The following is a 23,160-nucleotide window of genomic DNA, read 5'->3' on the forward strand; positions in this document are numbered from 1 at the left end:
TACAGTTTCTTAGGATATTTAGTTTTATTATTACTTATTTTGTTTCCCCAGAAAGTATCGATTTTTCAGCTGCAACCTATGTTACGCCTGGCACTGTGCTCGCTGCACATTTCCCCCGTTGGCTTTGCACGAAGAGTGATTAGGTGTTTTAGAAGCATTTTCCCCGCCAGACTTAGTTAACGTGCTCAGATTTAGTAATTTTTCATGTGCTTCTAAAGATGCCTATAAATATAAATGTAATACGTAGTTACATTTTCCCTTTTGGCTGTTTTTATGATTGGAAGTTTGCACGGGGCGGTTTTATTTTGAAAATCGACAGGATTCTCCGTGCTGTTCCTGTGTCTGACTTCCAGCCAGTTCGAGCTGCTCTGTAAAGATTGACACGGGCTGATCGCAGCATCCGTCAAAAATTGAAAGTAGCACACTTAACATAAATCACAAGTATACTACATATGCTTAAATTAAATCTTCTTCTTTGGACGTTTTACCAAGGTGGGCAGGTTACCAGAGTTTTAAATCTTTTGAATATGATGCACTTTTTTTGGTTAAATTGTAATTTTGTTTGTTAATTAAGACCCTTCAGCAGCTGAATATTTGATTCAACTGTAGTCAGAGTTAAGGTCAGTAAACTGTAGCATCAGTTGCATAAATGTTTCGAAGAAGGTGTTGGATCAGAAATGAAAGCCAGCATATTTAAAGAAGTACTTTCATTAAGCTTAAACAATGCGCCAGCTCATCTCACTTATCTTACACTGAAATAAAAAAATTAAAAAACACAAGAGGAGTAAAGTTAAGTACAAATCTGATATGCATGTAAAAGTTTAAAGGCTGCTGAAGGCAGGATGTTGACTCCATCAGCTCCAGTATCAACTCTTTGACGAACAAAAGAAGAAGGAAAGATGAGACAGATAATCCAAATACTGACATCTGATACCGAGAGCCACGTGGATCATGTCAGAAATCACAGCAAAGCCACTTTATTATATGTGCATCGTCCCACACTAAGAAAAGGACTGAATATTGCTGCAGCAGGGACTATTTGAAGTGAATCTGTAGTGACTTGTTTGATTTTCTAATCAAAGGACAAGATGTAGTCGGTTTGTTCAGGAGCACTTCAGGGGGGCAAATGTTTGCAAACAACTTCCTCTTTGCTATCAGAGCTCTGCTTCTGTATTCTGAGATATCCTCCTGGGTTGTGGGGGGTTGACATAGAAGGTCCACACATCACAGTGGAAAAAAGGTTTATTGTGTTCCTGTTGTAAACCTGATGTAAGGCGAGACGCGACAGGTAAAAACATTATTTTCTCATGCAAATTTTAGTCTGCTTTTAGACTAGTGGAAAGAAAAATAACCAAAATCCACATTTAATGTATCAACTAAGGATGCTTCATGGTGATATCGTGGCGAAATATTTTCCCTAAATAGATTAAAATGTGCTAGGAACCAGCATTAAATAGAACCAGCATTAAATAGCTCTGGCTTATTTGCTCCAAGATGGACCGTAACAGGAAATGATTTGTGATGAAGAGAAAGAACAGTAAGAGAACAAGGAGATGAAGCAGGCGTATAAACGAGGAAATGAATCACAGGGAAAGAGTTAGCGGAGAAGACAAGGGCATCAGATGACTCTCAGGAGAGTCCGTACGCGTGTTAAAACACTTTACGTTATACGGCCGTGAGAACGAGGCCCGGCGCACTAAAAGAGATTTAGTATCTGCGAGGAGCTGATGCTGCGGAGAGGCAGGTGGTGTTTTAGTGTCGAGCTCAGTCGGGAGAAGATGAGGGCTGTTTTTGTGAAGAAACAATTTTGCTGATGGCAGCAACATTTTTTCTACTGTGGGTGAGTTTGGAGCATCTGTGGGTCTTCTGTCAGTCTTTATTTCTATCTTGTTGTTGTTTTTGGTTAAGTATATTGATAAAATGACCATAAATATCAGAAAATTCCTCTGTGAAATCTTGAGATGACCACCAGTCCAAAATTTAAAAGATCAATTTCCAGTGATGCAGTGAAGCTCAGGTTTGATGAGGATGTTAAGATCTGGACTCTGTCTTGGCATTTGGGACAATTTATCTGTGAAATCTCGGAGTACTGTAGCACTGTAGGCTCTAGACAAATTTTAGCTCTTCCCAGCAGCATTATCAGCCTATATAATATCCACCAAGCACAGCTTTCTGATGTTGTAGCCCGTTCTCTATCTGGCTTCATGCCCCACCAGGAGCGTTTTGCCAGACAGATTTTGTGGAATTGCTTGTCAATGCTTGGTCATTTTTTCCTTGATTGATGTGATTCTACCTTGGGAAATAAGACTGTGTAGTTATAGCGTTTTATTTTGAAAATTGAATTGGATGTGCTCTGATGCGTTAATTGGGTACAGGTCTTAAACAATCCTGACTCCTGCATCACTATTCCTCTGTTTACTCTGACTTATTGTGGAAAAAATCGAATACATTTTTGAATGTCCTGTCTTGTCTCATCAAAGAACAAAAAGTTCTTATGATTAAAGATTTTTAGCTCGTCATCGTCTTGTCTATTGCATAGAAACAAGCTTGAGGAACTTCTTCAGTGTAGTCACAAGTGATGGAGGTGATGTCCTCCAGTAAATTACGTCTGAATCTTCAAACCCACATGTAATATTTCAGTCCTGTCAACAAAAACTAAACACACATTTCATCATAGTTATGAAAGATCTATTTTTATCTCGTCTTTGTCATTTTTCTTTAAAGTTTTAGGAAATGAACAGTGAAGTCTGTAACTCCTTCAGATCAATCTCTCTTCATATGATCACTCAGTGTTTGAATAGGACCTGTTGTAGGCACTGATTGATTACATTTCATTAAGGGATGTTTGGTGACTACAAGTTCTTGTCTTTTGTCTCCCAGCACTCCTCTGCTTCCCCATCATCCTTTATTGTGTGTGACAGCATCGCCGTGTTGAACCCATCCATATTTCCACCATGGATGCAGTGCGTATTAAAGTTGCATGATGGGACTTGAAGTTCAGAGGCTGTAGGTGTAGGGTATGTGAGTCTGCAGAGATAAAGGGATGAAGGGAGAGGAGACGAACATGAAGTCTGTTTGATTTGATTTACAGTTTCTGGCTCTGATGCAAGAACTGGCAAAACAATAATTTATGGTTTCTAGTTTGCTGACAGACCATAAATCACCACAAAGATTCCTCCGTGCTCAATGTTAGAAACCGTTTCGTAACAGTGCAACTCATGTCTAAAAAGGCTTTTGATCATTTTTAGACTTCAGTTTCCGTGTTGACAATACTCCAACATGCTCACATATAGATTTAACATATCAGAGTCTGGCTGCAGATCGGTTTGGAGGTGGAGGGAGGAGAGTGTGTTCAATAATACATCATCTACTCTGTGGTCTCCTCTCTGCTCCCTCTCTCCCCCCTCCTCCCCCTTACCATCTGCAGCTGACAGCTCAGTCTGTTTGTGTGTGTTTGTGTGTGTGTATGCTCTGTGTGTGTGTGTGTATGCTCTGTGTTTATGTATGTTTATAAGGCTGTTCAGTGTGTTAATGTTGCTGCATGTTGACAAGTAATTTGCACTTACTCATGGTCGATAAAGTCAGAGATGGGCGACTGGAAAGACAGGTGCAGAGTGTTCGTATGGACGGCTAAAGTTTATAGCTAAAACGTCTCGTCAGTTAATTAATCAGTTCATTTGATTAAAAGTCGATCTCAAGCAAAAATACCAAACATTCCCAACATCTGCCCTCTCACTTTTTCTGTCGTGTGTGATTTAAAAAATCTTGTTTGTCAAGATTTTTTCAAGTTTGTCAGACAAGAAAAAAGATATTTGTACAAGATGGACGTTGAGAAGTTGTGATCAGTAAATTCTGTTTAGTGAACAATGAATCCATTGATTTAAAAAAAAAAAAAAAAAAAAAAAAAAAAAAAAAAAAAAGCAGATTAAAAATTAAAGCAATCATTACTGACTTTAAGCTGACTTCAAAAGTCAGTGCACAGCAGGTCAGCTGAGCATGCAAAGCAACTCAAAGGAATTCATTATTCCTTAATTATTTGAAAATGTGTTATTTATATATGTTTACAGAACATGTAACACTAAAGTGGGTTATGTTATGACATGCTGCAGCGAACGAGGACCATACCTTAAACCACCATCTTGTATGGGTTCACTCTGTTTGGTCAGATTAAATAAAAAAGTGTGTCGACTGGTGGGAATCTTCTTATCAGCTCCTGAAGTGATCAATCGAGTGTGAAGTGCAAAAACTAGCTCTTCACTCGTTTACCAGCTGCTCCATTATGAGAAAACTGCATCATCTGAACCTGCTGTGCCGATGTTTTTCTAAGAGGAATATGATGAGCACACAGATTTTTTTTTTTAGGTAATGAAATATTTTGCAAATATAAATTTAAACACTTATCGCCGTCTGCCACGTGGACCTGTGTATGCTGAGAGTTGGAAACTGCGAGTCAGTTTAAACGCTCTTCAAAACAGATAAACACCACCGTTATCTTTCGTGGTGGTATGTTACTTTTGTGAAAAGCAAAGATAAGGTGCATTCCACAGCAGGCTTTAAAATGAACTGCAGAGTCATATAAGATATTCATCACCACTGTAAAGATGAAAGGACCCATCGCTGTAACTGTAACCGTCTTACATTTTACAGTTTTGTCTCTTTGATGACTTTGTACAGCGAGTCGAACAAAGTTCTCCAGATGATGAAATGGAAAAGGGCAAAATGTTTCTTCTTTTCTAGAAGCCATTCAATATACTATTAATAAAAGTTTGGTTCAGTCTCATTCTTATTAAATATTGCGTCTTAATTTCACTCACTGAAAGGGATAGCTTGGGTTATTTGAAGTGTTTGACATACTGATCCACAGTCAGTGTGTTACCTACAGTAGACGGTGGCCGACACTCTTTCAGTTTGGAGAAGCAGACAGGAGGACCAGCATGAAGCTAAGCAATGTACTGCTGTGGACAGGGACAGCAATAAAACAGATTTTAGCCACCTGAAATAAAGCTGGACCTAAAAAAGCAATGTCAGTCTAAGTGTTTGCTGTATTTAGAAAGTTTTTCTGCTTTCCCAGCTTCCTGTCAGACAGTCCTTTCTGATGGGATATTGAAGCAGTCAAAAACATTAATTCATTAATTTTACCTTGCACAACGTGAACGTTGTCTCGATACACAGCAACTAACGTAAGTTCTCATTGGATGTTCTGCAAGGTAAAACCACTGTTTTTGTCCATAAAGTCTGGTGGCCCTAAAAGTTTCAGTTTCCCACCAGAAAGGGCCGTCTGCAGCAATAAAGCAGTGGAAATATTGTAATATTATATTGTATTTTAAATGTACGTTTCTCCAAACTGGGGCCATGCTGACCACCGTCTACTGTAGGAATTACTATGGATAAGTACTTTATAAACTTCAAAAAACATGAACTGTCCCGTTCATACAGTATTGCACTGTTGCTTAATCAAATAACTTTTCCTTTGTCCTTAATCACATCCTCTTTTTATTCTCAGTGTAGCTTCCTGCTGCAGTGTCCCAGTTTTCTCCCTGCGGATCTTGTTTTGATTCGTATAATCTCCAGCAGCCCCGTTTGTCTCTTCTGTTCATGCAGAAACTGGCCGTGTTGAAAGACGGTTTCCAGCTGGACTCGGGCTCCCAGCAGGAGCTGTGGGGCAGCAGCCCTTCGCTCGCCAACTCGGAGTTGTCCATCCCTCGGCTCTACTCCGACGCCGGATCCCAGACAGACATCCCCGCTGAGGTCAGGCCAGGGCAGCATCTCAGTTTCACTTAGTAAAGCACAAACAGTAGATTTCTATCACGTGTTGGCTCTAATCTTGGGACAGTTTTTCCTGAAAGCTGACAAAGATGGACACCCAGTCACCCCTTTAAAACCGGGCTGGGTATCATACCTCTGGAGGGGTACTACATTTTGCTGATAATACTTATTAATGTTCTGTTTGTATTCAGTTCATGACCAGCACCAACAAACTGGCAGAGAAGGTTCGTCTGAGTCTGAAGTATGAAGAGGCCAAGAGAAGGTACACATGACTTCAATCAGCTTCCATGACGCTCAACACATTACCCATAATTCCTCAGGGTTGTTTGATTGTGGGAAGTTTCAAAGTCATTGTCATAGGCATGTTCACGAAAGTAATTTCTGTCCTTCTCCTCTTCTTTTCCCCCCTCAGGATCGCCACCATCGAGGTACAGATTGCAAAACTGGACAGCGAGGCATGGCCGGGACTCTTAGACCCCGAGCGAGACCGCCTCATCCTCATCAACGAGAAGGAGGAGCTGCTGAAGGAGCTGCAGTACATAAGCCCTCGCCAACGCCTGGAGCCCAACGACGCTGAGAAGCTGGAGTCTGAGAAAAAACGTCTGGAGAGAGACCTGCAGGCTGCCAGAGACAACCAGAGCAAGGCTCTGACTGAGAGGTGGGAATGCAAGTTTACAAGATTTATTTCAACCTCAGAGCAAAGCGCATAATTCCTGACACATCATGACTCACGTCTGAAACTTGAGCTTCAGAAATAGGTCTGTGAGATGAGCCAGCTCATGGCACACGTTTGCCTTCAGGACTTTAGAAAGTGAAAACGTGATTGCAGCAGCCTTTTTATGAACATAGAAACAAGACTGACAAAAGTTTGTTGCTGTAATATCACTTTTGGTCCACCTGGACAATATTCAATCTCTGCTCTTCAGTGTCACATTACTGCAGACAGATCAACTATTCAGTCATCATTTCTTGTGACCAACTGACATAACAGAAACATCGAGAAATTATAACGTGGTAGTAAATTTGTCATGACATTGTGAGGCGAACTAGATGTAGCGTTTCGTGTCGGTGAAGATGATGCACAGTGATCACCTGTTGTCTGCCAGTAGTAGTAGTAGTAGTAGTAGTAGTAGTATTACACTATAATGGCAGAAGAAACGTGTTCCTGTCATTGTTGACATTCTCTGATAGTAAAAGCAGCAGCAGCTGGAGCAGTAAAGTCTGTCGCTCATATTTTTAGTCCACGTCTTAAGGTGGACTGAAGGGCGTCGTCATGGAGAAGGTCAGAACAGGCGATGACAGCGGACTGATGAGTGTAACTGTGGTCGTTATTGTCTCATCTACTGATGAAACCCCTGACCTTCTGCTTGTGTCGGCCTTCAGACCTTTTGAGACGTCAAACCCTCCTGATGATTATTAAGAGTTAGAGATGAACATGACAGAGACGACTGTCCTCCTCTCCTCTCCTCTCCTCTCCTCTCCTCCCTTTTCTCTCGTACCACTTTCTCTTTTCTTAAATAGCAGCAGGCAGCAAACCAGAACCACGAAGATCCTGTCCTCTCCTCTCTCCCCTCTCGCCTCTCCCCTCTCTCACCCTCTAACAGGAGTCTTGTTGTTCGGTGTTCAGGTCAGACTCTACCCGAGCTCAGTCTCTCTTTGTGTCTCGTCTCCTGTTCCTGAAACCCGAGAGGCTGCAGAGTCTGGTCACAAAAGGAACTTCTTGTAGTCCGCCTACGCACCCGTACACACACACACACACACACACACACACACACACACACACACACACACACACACACACACACAGACACACACACAGACACACACAAACATTCTCTGAATCAGAATCAGTTTTAGAGGCTCCAAACACTCATGCAGGTATTCATCAGGTATTCTGGCCAATTAGACGTTCAGTCAGGATGAAAGATTAAAGTGAGATAGTCAAGTGTGTAAATTTGCTCTTCTCTAAAGAAACGTAACAAAACTTGTAAAATGTCGCTGTTTCTTGGTGCATGTTTTTATACAAATGTAACACAGAAGTTGCTTTGAAATGTCAAACAAACCTACATGTGCAGGTTTTGGTGATATCTTCACCAAAACCTTCACCTGAACCTGAAAGAGATTGCCGGTCTATATGGACCAAAGGATAATTAGACCCAATCCCAAAAGACGGTAGACGAGACCAGACCGGAAGATACCCAAACAGAGAGACCAGCACCATGAAGCTGAGTTACAAGCAGCCTTGGTGGATACTTTTACAGTATTTTAATCAGACCTGAAACCTGCGGCAATACAATGGTACCCGACCCAATTAGACTGAATATAATTTTGGACCTGGCCCAACTCAGGTCACGGGTCAGTTCTCAGTTACAAGGAACACAGTGGACCTGGAAAGACTTCCAGTCACCACTAGCACTGGGAATCATTTAAAAACACATGTTTTTTTCTTCATTTCAGACTTCTATAAATACAAATATGTCTTCAAAACTTTTGTAGAAGACAAAAGTTAGTAAAAAGGACTTCATAAAATCAAATCAAATACAGTGGAATCAGGAACAGACATTTGATGCCACTTATGACACTTTTACTTGGTGCTACAGACCAAAAATCACACACTAGTTACTAACACACAGCACACACACCTTCCTCTCTCACAGACAGACATATGTACAGAAACAGAAGAAATAAAAACTGTCACAAAGTCGAGTTAACATGAGCACACACCGGCCCCAGCAGCTGTCTGTAACCTGATCAAAGACTTCCTCACTTTGGCCTGTTTCCATTCAAACGATGGATCACAGTAACAGCTGTTAATGGACTGGTTTCCTCCAAACAAAGCTCATACAAACAAATGACACCGCTGTCACCTGAACACAAAGCGGCCGCTCACAATACCTCAACACGTCGCCGCCGTCATGTCATATTTGTTAACTTTTAAGTGCTAACACCTCCAGCATCGGCAGGGATGGAGGATTATGTTCAGTGTTTTATTTTCTGGATGACTCACGCTCGGCCTGGAAACAGATTTAATTTAGTACATGAAGATATGACTTTACACCCGCAGGTCTGTAGCTGACTGAACTATTTGACTTTTGTTTATTAGTTTACCAAATAAAGCTGTTTTCTTTCCTCTTATTATTTCAGGCTGCGACTTCACTGCAAGAGAAACAAGCTGGTCAGAGAGCTGGAAGAGATGGTTCGACTGGCCTCCTCACTACATACTCAACTCAAGAGGTTCGTTCATCTCATTCCCTGATATTCCTGATACAAACAATGATATTGTCACCAATGTTCTTTTTTTTTTTCACTGACAAAATCTAGACCATAACTACATAAAAACTGATTTATGATGACAAAAACTGACACGGAGAAGAGCTTTCTGCGAAAACTTAAACTACTTCCAAGGTTCATTGAGAAGGAAAAACTCCACCAACACTTGTCATATCTAGAACAACCAATGTGATTTGGCTCATCATTATCATCCCTGGTTCATCCCAGCCAAGATGTGTTGGAGTTTTCACGTCTTCAGACAAAACCATGGTGCAATCTGTGATGAAAGATGAAAATGTTGGGAGGAAAGAGTCAGAACTAATTTTCTTTATAATCTTTGTTTGGTAGGGAGTTCAATTTCATCAGCTCTGTTGTCATCTTTGGACTGTTCCTTCTTCTCTGCCATTACTCCTCCTTGTCTCCAGAGTTTGATGTCATTGTTTTACAATGTGCAGAAAAACACGCCGACATCATTGAAAGGAATCGATAAGTTCGGAGGCATACATACATAAAATTTGCTGTCAGAATGAACACTGTTGATTGCTGTGGTCTGGGAATGCCGGTGACATCATGTTAAATGTTTTAGAATTTTTTTGTGCATTTATTTAATTAATTTAACTGGACAGCATTGTTGATCGTCGGACGATTCACTGCAAAAGCATCATTTAGTTTCATGTCTTTAACCTTTTAATGACCCAACGTTTAATTCATTGAATCATTTTGAGCGTCTTCATCTTCCCAACCCAGAATGTTCTCAGGAAGTACATTTCTATGAGATGATGCAAGGCGGCCGTACGTGTTTCAGAATCGTTTCAGCAGTCCTGGTTTCTATGTTAAACAGCGATATAATCTGAAAGTCATGCGAGTTTCTCTCTCGTTTCTGTTTCTCGCCTCACTACTTGTTCATCCTGTCTCTGCTCCTGGTCTAATGGACATCAGAAGTCTCCCCGGCGGACAGGGACTCCTCTCTGTTTGCACTAACTCCTGCTTTAATTGGACAGCTGCTAATAGTCAGCGGTGTGTGAGGAGGTAACTACAGGAGGGCAGTAGAGGACAGACAGAGGGGAGGAAGAAAATGACTCTACTTTCCTCCTGAAAAAAAGTCCCAGAGGGCCAAAATTTAATGTGTATTTTAGATTCTCCATTTCTCCAAATTTTAAATTACTGCAGCTACAGTAGTGAGGAGGTCCAAACGGTATTAAATTGCATTGGTTATATAACTGTGTATAAATGTGTCATCTTGGATCATAACTTCTGTTTTTGTCTCCCTCTCTCCTCCAGCCTTTCTGCGAGCACTCTGTCCTGTTCGTCCGGTAGCAGTCGAGGTTCTCTAACGTCCAGTCGTGGCTCGCTGGCCACCACCTCCAGCCTGGGCTCCACCTCCTCCCTCAGCTTCACAGACCTCTACTTGGAGCAGCCCGAGCTGGCTGACCCAGACTTCCAGAACAAGCTGGACTGCCTCCTGCAGGAGGGCGGCCAGGGAGGCTATCGTCCCTCCAGCTCCATCACCACCATACATGAACACGAAGTTGTGACAGGCTGTGGAGGGAGGGACGCTGGTAGGCCTGAGGGCAAAGCAGGTGGGGTGGGAGGAGACACGGGGTGTTCTACTGGAGGAGGCGCAGGAGGAGGCGCAGTGGAGTCGGGGTCATCGAGGATCCAGGCTCTCAGACTGTCGGAAACCCCTCGCTCCATGAACTCTTTATCTCCAAGGTCATCTCTTTCCTCATTGTCCCCGCCGTGCTCGCCGCTGGTTACAGACACTAGTTTTCTCTCTGGAGAGACATTCGCAGGTCAGACAGGGCCCGGCGGGTTGAGCTTGGACCTGGAGCTCCACAGCAGGCTGGCAGAACTGGAGCTCAGCCTGGACTCTCAAGAGCAGCTGCAGGAGGAGCACAGCGGTCCCAGGGGGATGGAAGAGAAGCAGAATCACAACAACACGCTGGGCGAGGAGGTCAAAGGTAAACCAAAATGTTCAAACTCATAATCTTCACAGAAGAAATACCAGTTCATTGAGTTGATTTGAGCTTAAATTACTTACTAGTCCAACAGCAAGAAGCCCAGCTCGGTATCTGTCTTTCAGCCTTTTATCTCACAAAGCTCTCGCCAACGACTTAAAGTCAGTCCTGGATTTACTCTTGTTCATCAGTCTTACTCTTTTTTTCCTCTTAGCTCCCACCATCTTCCTCTTCTGTCTTTTCACCTCTGCCATTATGTCCATAGAGGCTCCTGAGCTTGGTTACATTGCTCTCGCCCAGCTCCGGTTCTGGCACAACACTGGCTTCACCATTAGCCCTTCCTCACCTCGTGCCTGAAAACCTTGTCCACGCAATGGTTCAAAGCTCCTTTTAACAGTATAAACATTAACAACAAGATTACAAGTCAGTTGCTTTAATTGAGCTGGCATTCTGCACATTGCCATGCTGAAACAGAGAAGAGACAAACACAAACTGCTGACACAAAGTTGGAAGCACATTTGATCTTGCATCTTTTTAGTCCCAGTCTAAAGATTCACAATGTTCATAACATAATCTGACTCATCATTAAACCTGTGAGTCCCAAAACAATCACATTGAATCACAACGACAATAAAACTGTTTTAATGATAACTCAGGTGGGCTGCAGGATAATGACTCAGAGGATGGTTCCAGTTAATAATGTGACAGTCATGATTGATTATCTGCAGAGCAGCAATAAGAGAAGAAACGCTGGTGATGTAACACCTTTATCTCTGTTACACTCGACGTCAAAGAAAACACTCCAACTTTATTGGAAAGCGGGATACCAGGAATCCTTCTCCTCCTCGCTGTGTGTGTGATGAGAAACTCAATACCGTTTGTGAAACCTGACTGCTGGTGGGAGCAGTGAGGAGAGAGGAGGTGAAGGTTAGGAAGGTGTCAGATTACCGCCACTGGGTCACCTGTGTGTGTGTGTGTGCGCTGTTTGAACTCTGGGGGATACGATGATGATGATGGATCTCTACACAAATGATGTGTAGCATTACACTAAGATGTGCATATATTATGTGAAATATCGGCACGGAAAGATTTGACAAAGGATTACAGCAGGAGGTTTGACAATCATCATTCAAGCAATTAATCAAACAAAATGTGAGATCCAATGTGAGGTGACACACGCCTGTATGAGGGCAATCAAGTAGCTATGGTGGAGCTCGATGAGCAGCTGATACTGAACAAAATTCATCATCACGATACTCTTCCAGGTCTGCAGTTATAAGGCCAATCTTTTGTTTGCGTTAAGCTTTTGAGATCTTGAGATAAATGATGATAATGATGAGTTTTAAGTAGCACTACATTTAGAAACGACGTGTATCGTGTCTGTGTGTTCACATTTGACTAAGTCATGACTCAGAGAAGAAGTAAAGTTGCTATAATTACCTAAATTGCAGATAAAAGCGGTGTGACTCATCGGGTTCAAAGCATGTTTTGCTTATCTATTCGCTCTATTCATTCAACTCTATCTCTGCACAGTTGAAGATAAAGATTAGGCTTCTTGAATATTATTAGTATTATACTTTTTGTAGAATTGATGACTTTTAAAAATTGTAAGAGTGACTCGCTGCTTTGATCGTCTGCCATCTTGTGTGCCGATCGTCAAAACGTTGATATCAGTCGTGATCGAAAGAGGTGGAAACATCAAAGAAGTATGGGTGACGCTTGACCAGCCTCCATATTTTCAGTCCACGTGACGCGTTGTGTTGTCATGACACTCTCAGACATTGCTTGCCATTTTGTGCAGTCACAGTGCACGCAAAGAAAAGGCACAGACTTTGCTCCCCAAACCCTCCTGTACTGTTATCGTGGTATCAAATAGAAAGTTGATTGAATAAAATGACTAACATTCGAAGCTTCATTTGAAAACCCCAATAGAAGCTTTGACTGTAAAACAAAATGACATTCAGTGCAGTCTCCGAGTCACAGCTACTGCCTGTAAATAAACTGCCAACCCAGCAGCCGAACTACAGCACCAAACTTTCTGGAAATTAAACATTTATTTGTTGCGGCCTCAAAATGAATTAAAGCTGAGTTGTAGTAACGGTCAGTTAAAGTTTGAACGAGGCCTATTGCAGCTGAACGTGACTCAGGTTCGTGTTGCAGCCGCAGGTGAAAGGTGGACGTGGTGTCCGGTTTCCTGTTCACTCTCCATCATCCCTGCTGCCAGGGCGGAACCTGTTACCAGACTCTGGCTCTGTACAGACAGTCAGATCAGCATTAACACTGACTGTGCACAATTTAGCATTGTTTGGCTGCTCGCTTCTACAAGACGTGAGATGCTGCTGTGATAACTTCTCAGGGTGAGAACTAAAGAGTATTAACTGTTATTAACTGTGTATTAACTGTGGGGTATTCTTCACCGCAGTCGGCCTCCGCTGCAGGTGTCTTATTTACACTGTAGACTTCAACAAAGCCATGATAACTTAATCAGATCTCATAGCACAAAACAAACATCTGTGAAGTGTTGATCAGTATCAGTGATTGAACAAGTACTGATGTACGGAGGCTTACTCTTTTCGGGTATCTGTGCTATGTCTATGCTCCGATCCGATCACATGATTTATTAGCCCTGAAACGGGACTCCTGACCCAATCCTTTAACCCTCTAACCTTGCTCTGACTGTGATCGTCTAACCCCAATTTTCTTACCCTGACAAATCTCACTCCTCATGCCTAAACCCAACGAGTACAAGCCAAACAGAGTGAGGAGGGTCGTTTGTGATGTGCTGCTACTGAGCACTGGTGACTACTGTTTTTAGAACAGCGAAGAAGAGCTGATTTCCGGTCGTGTTACGTTATCCAGCTTAATGTCAACAGGCGGAATGTCAAATTAGATAATTAGAAAGCTCAATGACGTTCGTTCTCTGTATGTATCAACCTGAGCCAGACCATACGACAATAATAGCGATCATACAAGGTTAGTAGTACACAGCTGTTAAAGCCGAAGAACATTCTCAGTCATCCAGGTCATCTTTCTTTAAGAAGGGTTAAATCTGGGGAAAGCAAGTCCAGTTTCCCAAGGTTTAACCCTTCCTGAAGAAGGTTTCCTGAGCTTTCTGAGTTTCCCTGGGTTCCCACTGAAGACACACACACCCTAACACCACAAATAAGTGGTCAAACAAACAATATTATCACCATTGTAATCCTTTGTAAATGAAGTTGTATCTCCACCTTGTGATCCTCCTCTTCAGACTCGGCTCCTCAGCTACGAGGGACGGGGGCGGGGCCAAAGAAAATGGGCGTGACCTCCGCTGTGTCGGATGAGTCGGTGGCCGGTGATAGCGGCGTGTACGAGCCTTCAGAGCGCAGGTACGATACATTTTTATCTGGTGATTTCTCTGTGTGACCTTTCTGCTATGTAAACATTGTTTTTGCAGTTCCATGTTTATTATATAATAATAATTATTATTATCATCCTATGTATCTTCACGATTCTTCAAATCTACAACTTGATTTTTGATTTAGACCTTTTCTTCTTTTCAGCACGACAATAATTTGTGGTTATCTGTAGATGTTGAACAGTATTTACAAGTGGAAAACTTTTATCTAGCAGTTGAACAGTCTCACTTTCCATGATATTTTTCTTAGAGTCTATCTGGGTATTTGTGTTGCTTTCAGGCCGGGCCTCCCCGCTGACCTCCTCCTGGGCTCCTATGAGGAGCGCTTGGCACCGGGCTGCTCTCAGGTGCAGCTCGGCTTCCGCTATGAGTCCAGAGACCAACGCTTCACCATCTACGTCGTGCAGCTGTCAAACTGCAGCGCCCTCTGCCTGCCTGCTGACCAGAAAGTGTACGTCCTTTTACTTCTTGTTGTTAGACGACACTTTCTGCAGCTGCAACTGCAACTAACGATTATTTCCATCAGCAATGAGTCAATTAGTTGTTTGGGCCATAAAACGCAAGAAAATGGTGATGCGTGTTGATTATTGTTTTCCGGAGGCGACGTCTTCAGATGTCTTATTTTTCAAGAAAAACTGCAGTTTAGAAAAAGAACCAGAAAGCAGTTTATATTTTCACAGTTAGATTAAATATTCAGACGGTGAAGAATTTACTTTTCCCTCAGGCTTGTCTCATTTGTCTTGTTTGCAGCTTTGTGTGTTTAATGTCTGTAGACGCGGTGCTCACACGTACAGAAGGTCTTACGGCAGTTTTATCTGCCTTTTCCTTGTTATGTTCCTTATGCTAACACTGTAGAGTAACACTGTGTAAAATTCTGGTAGCAAACAAGCCTGTCGATGGCACAAAGAAGCATTTTTCATGGACGTCATGTAACCAAACAGCCTCACCCACCTGTGTCCTCCAGGTATGTGCGTTCAGCAGTGTTGCCCTGTGTGGAGACTACGCGCTGCCTCTTCCGAACACGCGGCTCTCTGCCTCAGGACGTCATGGAGGTCAACGAGGTGTTCAGCATGCAGATATCCCACAGTGCACTGCGGCAGAAGACGCTGAGGGTCGACGTCTGCAACACCAGCAAGTCGCGTCATGAAGAGTGTCTGGTTAGTCTCCTTCCTGGTTTTACGTGCAGGGTGAAGGGAACACATGGGGCCAATTTGAATGTTTTTTTTTTTATCCTAATGCAATTCAGATTTAATTTAGCTCAAAGGTAACGTGGATATTTTTCAACCTGGACCCCATTCCCCATCATCATCATGTAGCCGGCAGCTGCTATTATATTATTTTTAACCATTTAAAGTCCAAAATAGCATAAACAAACTAATCAATCAAGGCAGCGATAGACCAAAAACTTCGGCTTTGAATAGAACAGCTCTTTCTGGTTAAGCCTGTAGAGATCCTTTTCTAATGTTGTCAGACACACAATAACTATCTGAGTCTGTCAAAAACAAGAACTTTTAGTGGACGTACGTAAATTAACAGCGTACAATTACCCCCAAAGGATTTTCCCGTCTCCTAGCTGCAGCAACCTCACAAAAAATCCCCATGGGACATCAGTTTGATGTCAAACATCAGAATATAGATTAGAAAAATATCAAAGTTTCCCTTTACCAAAGAGCTTTCAAAGTGTTTTGCATGAAACTATTAATTAAAAATGTCTCTAACACACTGAATTGCAGAATGATTTCAAAACAGACACTTTGCTCTGCAGTGTTGTCCTTCTAACATCCCTCCATCTTACCTCTCTCCCTATCCTCTCCTCCTCCAGGCAGGAGCACAGATCAGCCTGGCTGACGTCAGCTGTTCGGAGGACAGATGCACCAAGTGGTACAACCTGCTGAGTCGTGCCTACATGCCCGAGATCAACAACAAGGACAAAGAGAGCAGAGCAGCCGGCGGCTCAGACAGGGTACAGACACAGAGTGACACCCAGAAGCGGACGTTATCAGCTCAGAAACTTTTCTGACTATAAAACAGTTTTTTTCTGCTGCTGCAGCCGTTTCCCTCAATCTAATAAATCAGAGTAACATTTAAAAATGTTAATTCTCGATGAATGAAAACTTTTCCCTCTGTGTGAACGATGATACCTGTTTTAATGGTTTATTAATAATACTGTCACGTGTCCTGAATGATTGGTATACACACAGTTTTGGGGCTGCCGAAGATTAAAAATACGTGTTTTTAATCTTGCAGGTCTTTTAGCAGAAAATAGTAAGTTAATAATTTTCAGGCACTTATAGCTAGTCAGTCATGTGACCAATAGTAAACATGTTAACAGGTTAAATTACAGTCACATAAGATCACATTTAAACACACAGATATGAGTCTGTTTGGTGCTGATGTGTGTATGTGTGTGTGTTTTCTGTGTTTCAGACTCCAGTGATTTCCAGTGTTTCTAGAGTCGGACCTCCTGAGGATGATGAGTGGTGAGTTTCTTTGTTTATTTTGTTTTTAATAATTTTTCGTCTTTTTTACTTCTCCACCACTCCAGCAACATTTCTCCATTTTTTTTAACCATCATCCATCATCGATAATCATTTTAGTTTTTTTCTTTGGTGCTGATTTGTTCCTGAGTGATCAGCATGATTGGCCATGTTTCTCTCACTGTCTTCATTATGTACGATACTTTCAGTCAATCAAACTTTATTCATGCTTTTCAAATCAGATGCAATTTAAATTCTTTAAAAACGACAAAACATCAGATGTTAAAAAGAAAGTGACGATCAAAAATGAACAGAATAATGATAAAAGGATAAAAGGTATATACAATAAAAATAACAATAAGTTATGAAATATTACATAAAATCTATTGATTTTAGTAAAACAGTAAAATGTTAAAATAGAGTTAAATAAACAGCAATTATGTTAATTATTTATACATTTATTTAGTCAATATTTCATAAAAAGTTCAAAGAAGAAGAATTAACAGTTATGTCATAAATCCCTCAGATTTATCTGGTAACCTTTTAGAGGGGCCTGAACCCAAGGCTGAGAACCAATAAAATACTCAGACATACCTCCAGCTCTGCACAGTATAATGCTGCTAGACACTCAGTATTAACTATCTAATAATTCCATATATAATACAGATTATCATGCTGATAATACTTGTGTACTTCATTAAGATTTTAAATTCTGGACTTTATTTTTACTAGCATATCCGTCAACATTTGTGATTTTTGAATAGATTTTCACACTGAACTGTACTGAAGCAGTCACTTCCTGTTAGTGAGGACAAATACACACACACACACACACACACACACACACACACACACACACAGAATGTCACCTGGCAGGTTCACGCTGTAAATAAAGCTGATTAAATTTCACAGACACCTCCTCCCCCCTCCTCCTCTATGAATGACACCTCCACCTTTCCTCCTCCCTCAATCACCAGGTGTCCTGAGGTTATGGTGCCCTCAACACACACAGACACACAGACGTACGTACACACACACACACGCACGCACACACACACAAACATGCACACACAGACACACACACACAGTGGCGAACACCTGTCGACAGGAAAGGCAGAATTAGATCAGACCAGCTGTATTTCTTTTCAGTCGTTCTTCTTTCACTTCTTCTTTGTTCACTGAAATATTTACTCAAGTTTTATTCATTCAGGTTTACTGAAACAAAGCTGGCATATTTATTCATTTAAATGATTTATAATTTGCATAATTCTTTACAGCCTGTTCGACATTTGGCTCTTATACGTTTGGGTTTTAGCAGATTTTTGGATCAAAACAAAGTTTTTCTTTTTTTCTCAGTTTTTTCTTATTCCTTTTTTTCCCCTTACATGAACAAACCAGTAGAGTGATGTAGCCGAGTAGACGGCTGTGCTGATTAAACAAAAACAATCTTGAAAAACAATGAAACTGAGTTATGAGCACAGGTCTTTTGAAATATGTCCTTGAATATGCACTAAGTCAGAAACATACACAAACGTAGAAAAGACAGAATATCTTCAAGATTCACTGTATTCACACACTTAAAAACTCTTTATACCAAGTTAACAATAATTTAGTGTCACTTAGTAGAAAACAAAACAAAACCAGTGATAAATGCAAAAATCATAATTTAAATCAGACACCATGAATGAATAAATACTGAAAAAGTAAGAAAGTAGTCGACATGAGTGTGTTTGTCTTCTCTCTGGTTTTCTAACTGCGTCTCTGTTGTTGATTGTCAGGCATGGCGACCCTCTGGAGGCAGACATGTTTGATGGTGAAGAAGGAAATGGCGTGGAGGGGGTGGGGCCTCTGGAGGAGGAGGATGAGTTTTATTCTGAAAGCAGCCAATGGGAAGCAGAAGAGGAGGTGACTAAACCGCCGCCACCACCGCCTCCTCCAGCAGCGGCAGCACCAGCAGTCATCGCAGAAAAGGTAACTTTTACTGGTTGTCAGTCCTGTAGAATCAAAAAGACATTTTCCATCAACGTTTAACAATCATACAGAGAAAAATCCATCACAAAAGAGGCCCAGAGACAAATTTAAACACCCACTGGAGCAGGAAATGGACTGTAATGGAGTTCTATAGTCATTTCTTCTTTTTCTTCTTTTGGCATCTCAACAATTGCTGGAGAAGTTCAAGATGACTAGATGCTTTTTTTGACACTGAAATTGAGGCATTAAATGGTCTTTGATTGATTTAAAGAAAACATTTTTTGTCTTAAAATCACAGTTTGTTTTTGATGTTTTGTCCTGTCTTCTCATTGGCTGTGTTTTCTTGTTCAGGTCAACAAGGAGACGAGCATGGACAGCTCGTTGCCGTCCCATCCCCACTCGGTCGTTCGACCCAAGGAGCGTCGCCCAGACGTCCACCAGCAGAACCCTTTCATGAGGGGGAACACCATCATCCGCTCCAAGACTTTCTCCCCCGGACCTCAGAGCCAGTACATCTGCAGGGTAACTAAACCCAGTGAGATCAAACCAAGACTAGTGTATCGAGACCGAGACAAGACGAAGACTTGATTGAGACCCAGCCACGTGGTGTCTTCTGAACACAGTTTGTAGATGAACTCTTTGTGGTTTAAGAAGAAATTTTTTACAGAGGATTCGGTTGATGTCTCCTCCCTGTCAGCCACAGCCTTTTCTCCCAAGATTTACTTTCTTCATGTGAAGGGCTCAGGGACGGGGTCAGGTGGAGGCTGTTAAGAGTAACGTAAATTTCAAATTAGAAATGTGTTTTTGGTTCCATTTAAAGTAATGATGGCAACAGATAACTCAGATAATGAACGGATAGTTCAATGATATCCCTACAGTTGTGGCCTTGACCGGTCTTAAATAATAGCTTGAGTCCTCTTCGCATGAAATTGAGACAAGACTGAGTAAAACTGTGGTCAATTTAAAGACGACACTTTCAAAACGTGGTCTTGAGATAGACCTCGAATACTACGACACTGACTGAAACTCACCGGAAGATGACGTACAGTACAATGAAACATCAGCTTTAGTTTCGGCAGCTAATTATGATTTTGTTTTAGTCTTTAGACGAAGATGTTTATTATGTTTAGACAGATGGAGGTTAGGGGTTAAAGTTCAGGATCAGCTCCTGTAATCCAAAAAGTTGGCGGTTTGTGGGTCTGGTTGATTGACAGATTAGTTTTTGCAGGTCGGGTGGTATCAGTTGGCTCTCATAGTGGGTCAGGTGGATGCAGGTCTTAAAGAATCCAGACCAATGCATTATTATACCTCCGTTTTCTCTTATTTATTGGGGGTAAATGTTAAGCATTTTTTAATATCTATAGCTCACCACCAACAGTTTAGTCCTGTCTCGTCGATGTAAACAAAACATGTCATAATTTTGCATCATATATTGTCTTCATCATAGAAAAAAGGCCATTCATGAACATTTCAGTCGAAATGAGCACTAATCAGCACATCAGACAAATAATTTCACTCTGTTCTGAATTTGTCTTTTTTCAGATAAACCGCAGTGACAGCGACAGCTCCACCCTCTCCAAGAAGTCTCCGTTTGTCCGAAACGCCTCCGAGAGACGCAGCATGCGCATGAAGAAGGTAGATGCTTCACTCCTGCCTCCTGATCTGTCTCTCTGACTCCATCATATTTTTTGTCTTTTCTAAAGTCGCTGTGGCAGACGATGAGTGTGATAGACTTGACACCCTCGAACAATCATAGCTTAAAGTCTTTTAACAAGATTTAAAGTGCTTGTAAACCTTGCACCAGGGCCGACTCCAACGTTCCACCTGACAGCACCAACAACATTCCTGTTTAACAGCAGAGCACTCTGAGCTGCTGTTCTTTGAGCTCTTTTCTGATACAGAGGATGAAGCTCTGTGAACTGTGTGTTCAGGTCTTCACTGTGCCCCTATCTTGTTACATTTATTTACCTTTAGATCTTAAATGACCATCTACTCTTTAGAAAGAATCATCTCATTCACTTTACTTAATTTAGATCTACTTAAGTTTTCTTACACTGCTTAGAATCAAGAAGACCTCATGACCCCTGTGAAGCTTGGGTGACCCCTAGTGGAGAAGGATACAATTCATATATTTAATAGTAAATGAAGGAATCTAAAAAAAACAAAAAAACAATGTATTGGTGTGTATTTCTCAGACACGTTTAGCTCTTTAATAGCGATGGGATTCAAGAGCCGGTTCTAGTTGAGAACAGGATACAGGTTGTCTGATTCATCAGAATACATTCAGTCCATCGATGACATCAATCATGCGTCTATGAGGAAGAAAATGTGACTTTGTTTCAACGTCAGTATCCAAGGTTAAAGATTTATTAGCGCCACGCAGGCAGACCTGCAGGCAGAAAACAAATACTGTACAAATAGTCTATTATTTCATCCATTTTAGCTCTCAGACTACAGCCAAGTTCATTCGCCCATCAGCCCTTTTTATCTCCTGTTTCTACACTGTGTAGGCCTACTGTTTTCTTTTTTTCTTTTTTTTTCCACACAGAAAATTGCTCTTCAAGTTTCAAGTTTATTTGTTAGGTTAACACAGGATCAAATATACAATGCAGTGTGTTGGACAAGAGGAAGCAGTCAGCTCAGCATTAGGAGTACTAAACCGTGTAGCAGCACTACACACAAAGAAGTAAATGTAAAACTATAAAAATGAAGGTAAAAAGAACAATATTAAAATACAAAATATACTAAAATAGGATGTGAAAAATGTGTGTAGGTGTTGAAGTGTCACTGTGTAAACAGACATATATTGCACAGTGTTGATTTAAACAAGAGTTAAAGTTTTAATAATGGATAATAGCATTGGTATCAATAAAATAGTATCCATTCCCATCCCTGCTGTTAAAAGATGAAGAGGACTCCTGACACTATATCTTCATCTCCGTGTGTGTTTCTATCTGCTGCACTTACCGACCACGTTAACCGTCGCCTCTGCTCCCCAGAGAGCGAGAGAGAGACTGAGAGCCTATTAGCATTTTTGAGTCTTAAAGCCGTTGAACCACTCTCAGTGAAGTGACTCTTAATATTTAATAACCGCCTGAATGTTTAATGCAGCTCTGACATTTGCCAGCTTCCATTAATTTAGAGACAGGCAGTGAAATCTCTCCTGGTGGTCCCTCTCCTCTTTTGGGTGTCACTGTACGTTCAGTTGACTTTTAGGCCCTTCGCACGTCTGAAATATGTTGCTGGCTTTTGTGTGTTTGTTAAAGTAACAGCCTCGAGGCTCTCACAAGATATTTATCACGTGTCACTGCTGTGGTCTGGTTAACAGCCGTGAGTTGAAAAGTAAAGTAATGACGTGGAGGAAGTTTGTTGTTCTCTCGCATTATGGACGAATCGTAGTTATTTTGTAGCTGCAGCAACTAGCTCAATTCTAGCAGCAAATAATGGGAATTGCCAGTAATGCACCAACATGTATTAGCATTGCGGTATTATTAACAACCCTAAATTAAAAACTTTAACAAATGTGTGATGTCCTACAGCAACCACTAGGTGGAGACATTGTATGTCAGGAGAGGGCAGCTCAAAGGATGGGTCAAGATGGGTCATCATCATCCAGAGAGCCAACATGCCTCCTCTTGATGTGCTACCCTTACTTCATAGACCTATGTGTGTGCAGCTACTAACTATGTCCATCCCTGTTGTCCCTTCAGCCCCCCGTGCAGGTCAAAGGTCTGGACGGTCTCCTCCGAACATCCCTGGACCTGGAGTTGGACCTGCAGGTATCTCGGACGCGGCAGGCCCGGCTGGCTCAGGAGCTGCGGGTGCTGCGGGAGCTGAAGACGCAGCTAGAGAAGGCGAGGCAGCGGGGTCAGAGAGAGCTGCCGGCCTGGGTCCAAGAAGACGAACGCTTCCGGCTCCTCCTCAAACAGGCCGAGAAACAGGTGAGTGATACCGAGGTGTTCAGGACCGTTCACCAAGCAATCAGGTGTTCTCACCCACAAGCTCAAGGGCACTTTTCTTGACTTTCTCCTCTATGTCCCATTCAGACTTGTGAAGAGCAGCTGCAGGAGAAGCGGGTGGAGAAGATGATGAGGGCAGCAGCCAAGGACGTCCACAAGATCAGGGGCCAGAGCCGCAAGGAAGTCCCAGAGGTCCAGACCTTTAGGTGGGTGAAACACGACACCAGATGTCATTGGCAGTTTGACAGTTTTTCAGACGGCTCATGAGTTCAACAGTTTTTAGTCCAGAAAATGTAGATCATCATGTTTATGGTGGCCAAAGTATCTTGATAGTGTAATTCTCACTCCTTTTTATCCATTTATTT

The 23,160-nt window shown here is 41.8% G+C and overlaps 1 protein-coding gene across 1 annotated transcript in view; it reads left to right on the plus strand.

The window, feature by feature from the left end:
• wwc1 (WW and C2 domain containing 1) overlaps positions 1-23,160 on the plus strand; it is a 51,779-nt gene that overhangs the window by 22,701 nt on the left and 5,918 nt on the right. The window contains exons 7-21 of the mRNA XM_010734590.3: positions 5,602-5,748; positions 5,958-6,028; positions 6,179-6,424; positions 8,911-9,000; positions 10,318-10,997; positions 14,242-14,359; positions 14,669-14,839; positions 15,353-15,545; positions 16,211-16,351; positions 16,816-16,868; positions 18,644-18,836; positions 19,188-19,358; positions 20,379-20,471; positions 22,547-22,777; positions 22,883-23,001. Of these exons, the coding sequence (XP_010732892.2) occupies positions 5,602-5,748; positions 5,958-6,028; positions 6,179-6,424; positions 8,911-9,000; positions 10,318-10,997; positions 14,242-14,359; positions 14,669-14,839; positions 15,353-15,545; positions 16,211-16,351; positions 16,816-16,868; positions 18,644-18,836; positions 19,188-19,358; positions 20,379-20,471; positions 22,547-22,777; positions 22,883-23,001 (2,717 nt within the window). The remainder of the gene's footprint in view (positions 1-5,601; positions 5,749-5,957; positions 6,029-6,178; positions 6,425-8,910; positions 9,001-10,317; positions 10,998-14,241; positions 14,360-14,668; positions 14,840-15,352; positions 15,546-16,210; positions 16,352-16,815; positions 16,869-18,643; positions 18,837-19,187; positions 19,359-20,378; positions 20,472-22,546; positions 22,778-22,882; positions 23,002-23,160) is intronic.

Source organism: Larimichthys crocea, chromosome XXII (assembly GCF_000972845.2).
Source record: "Larimichthys crocea isolate SSNF chromosome XXII, L_crocea_2.0, whole genome shotgun sequence".
NCBI lineage: Eukaryota > Metazoa > Chordata > Actinopteri > Sciaenidae > Larimichthys > Larimichthys crocea.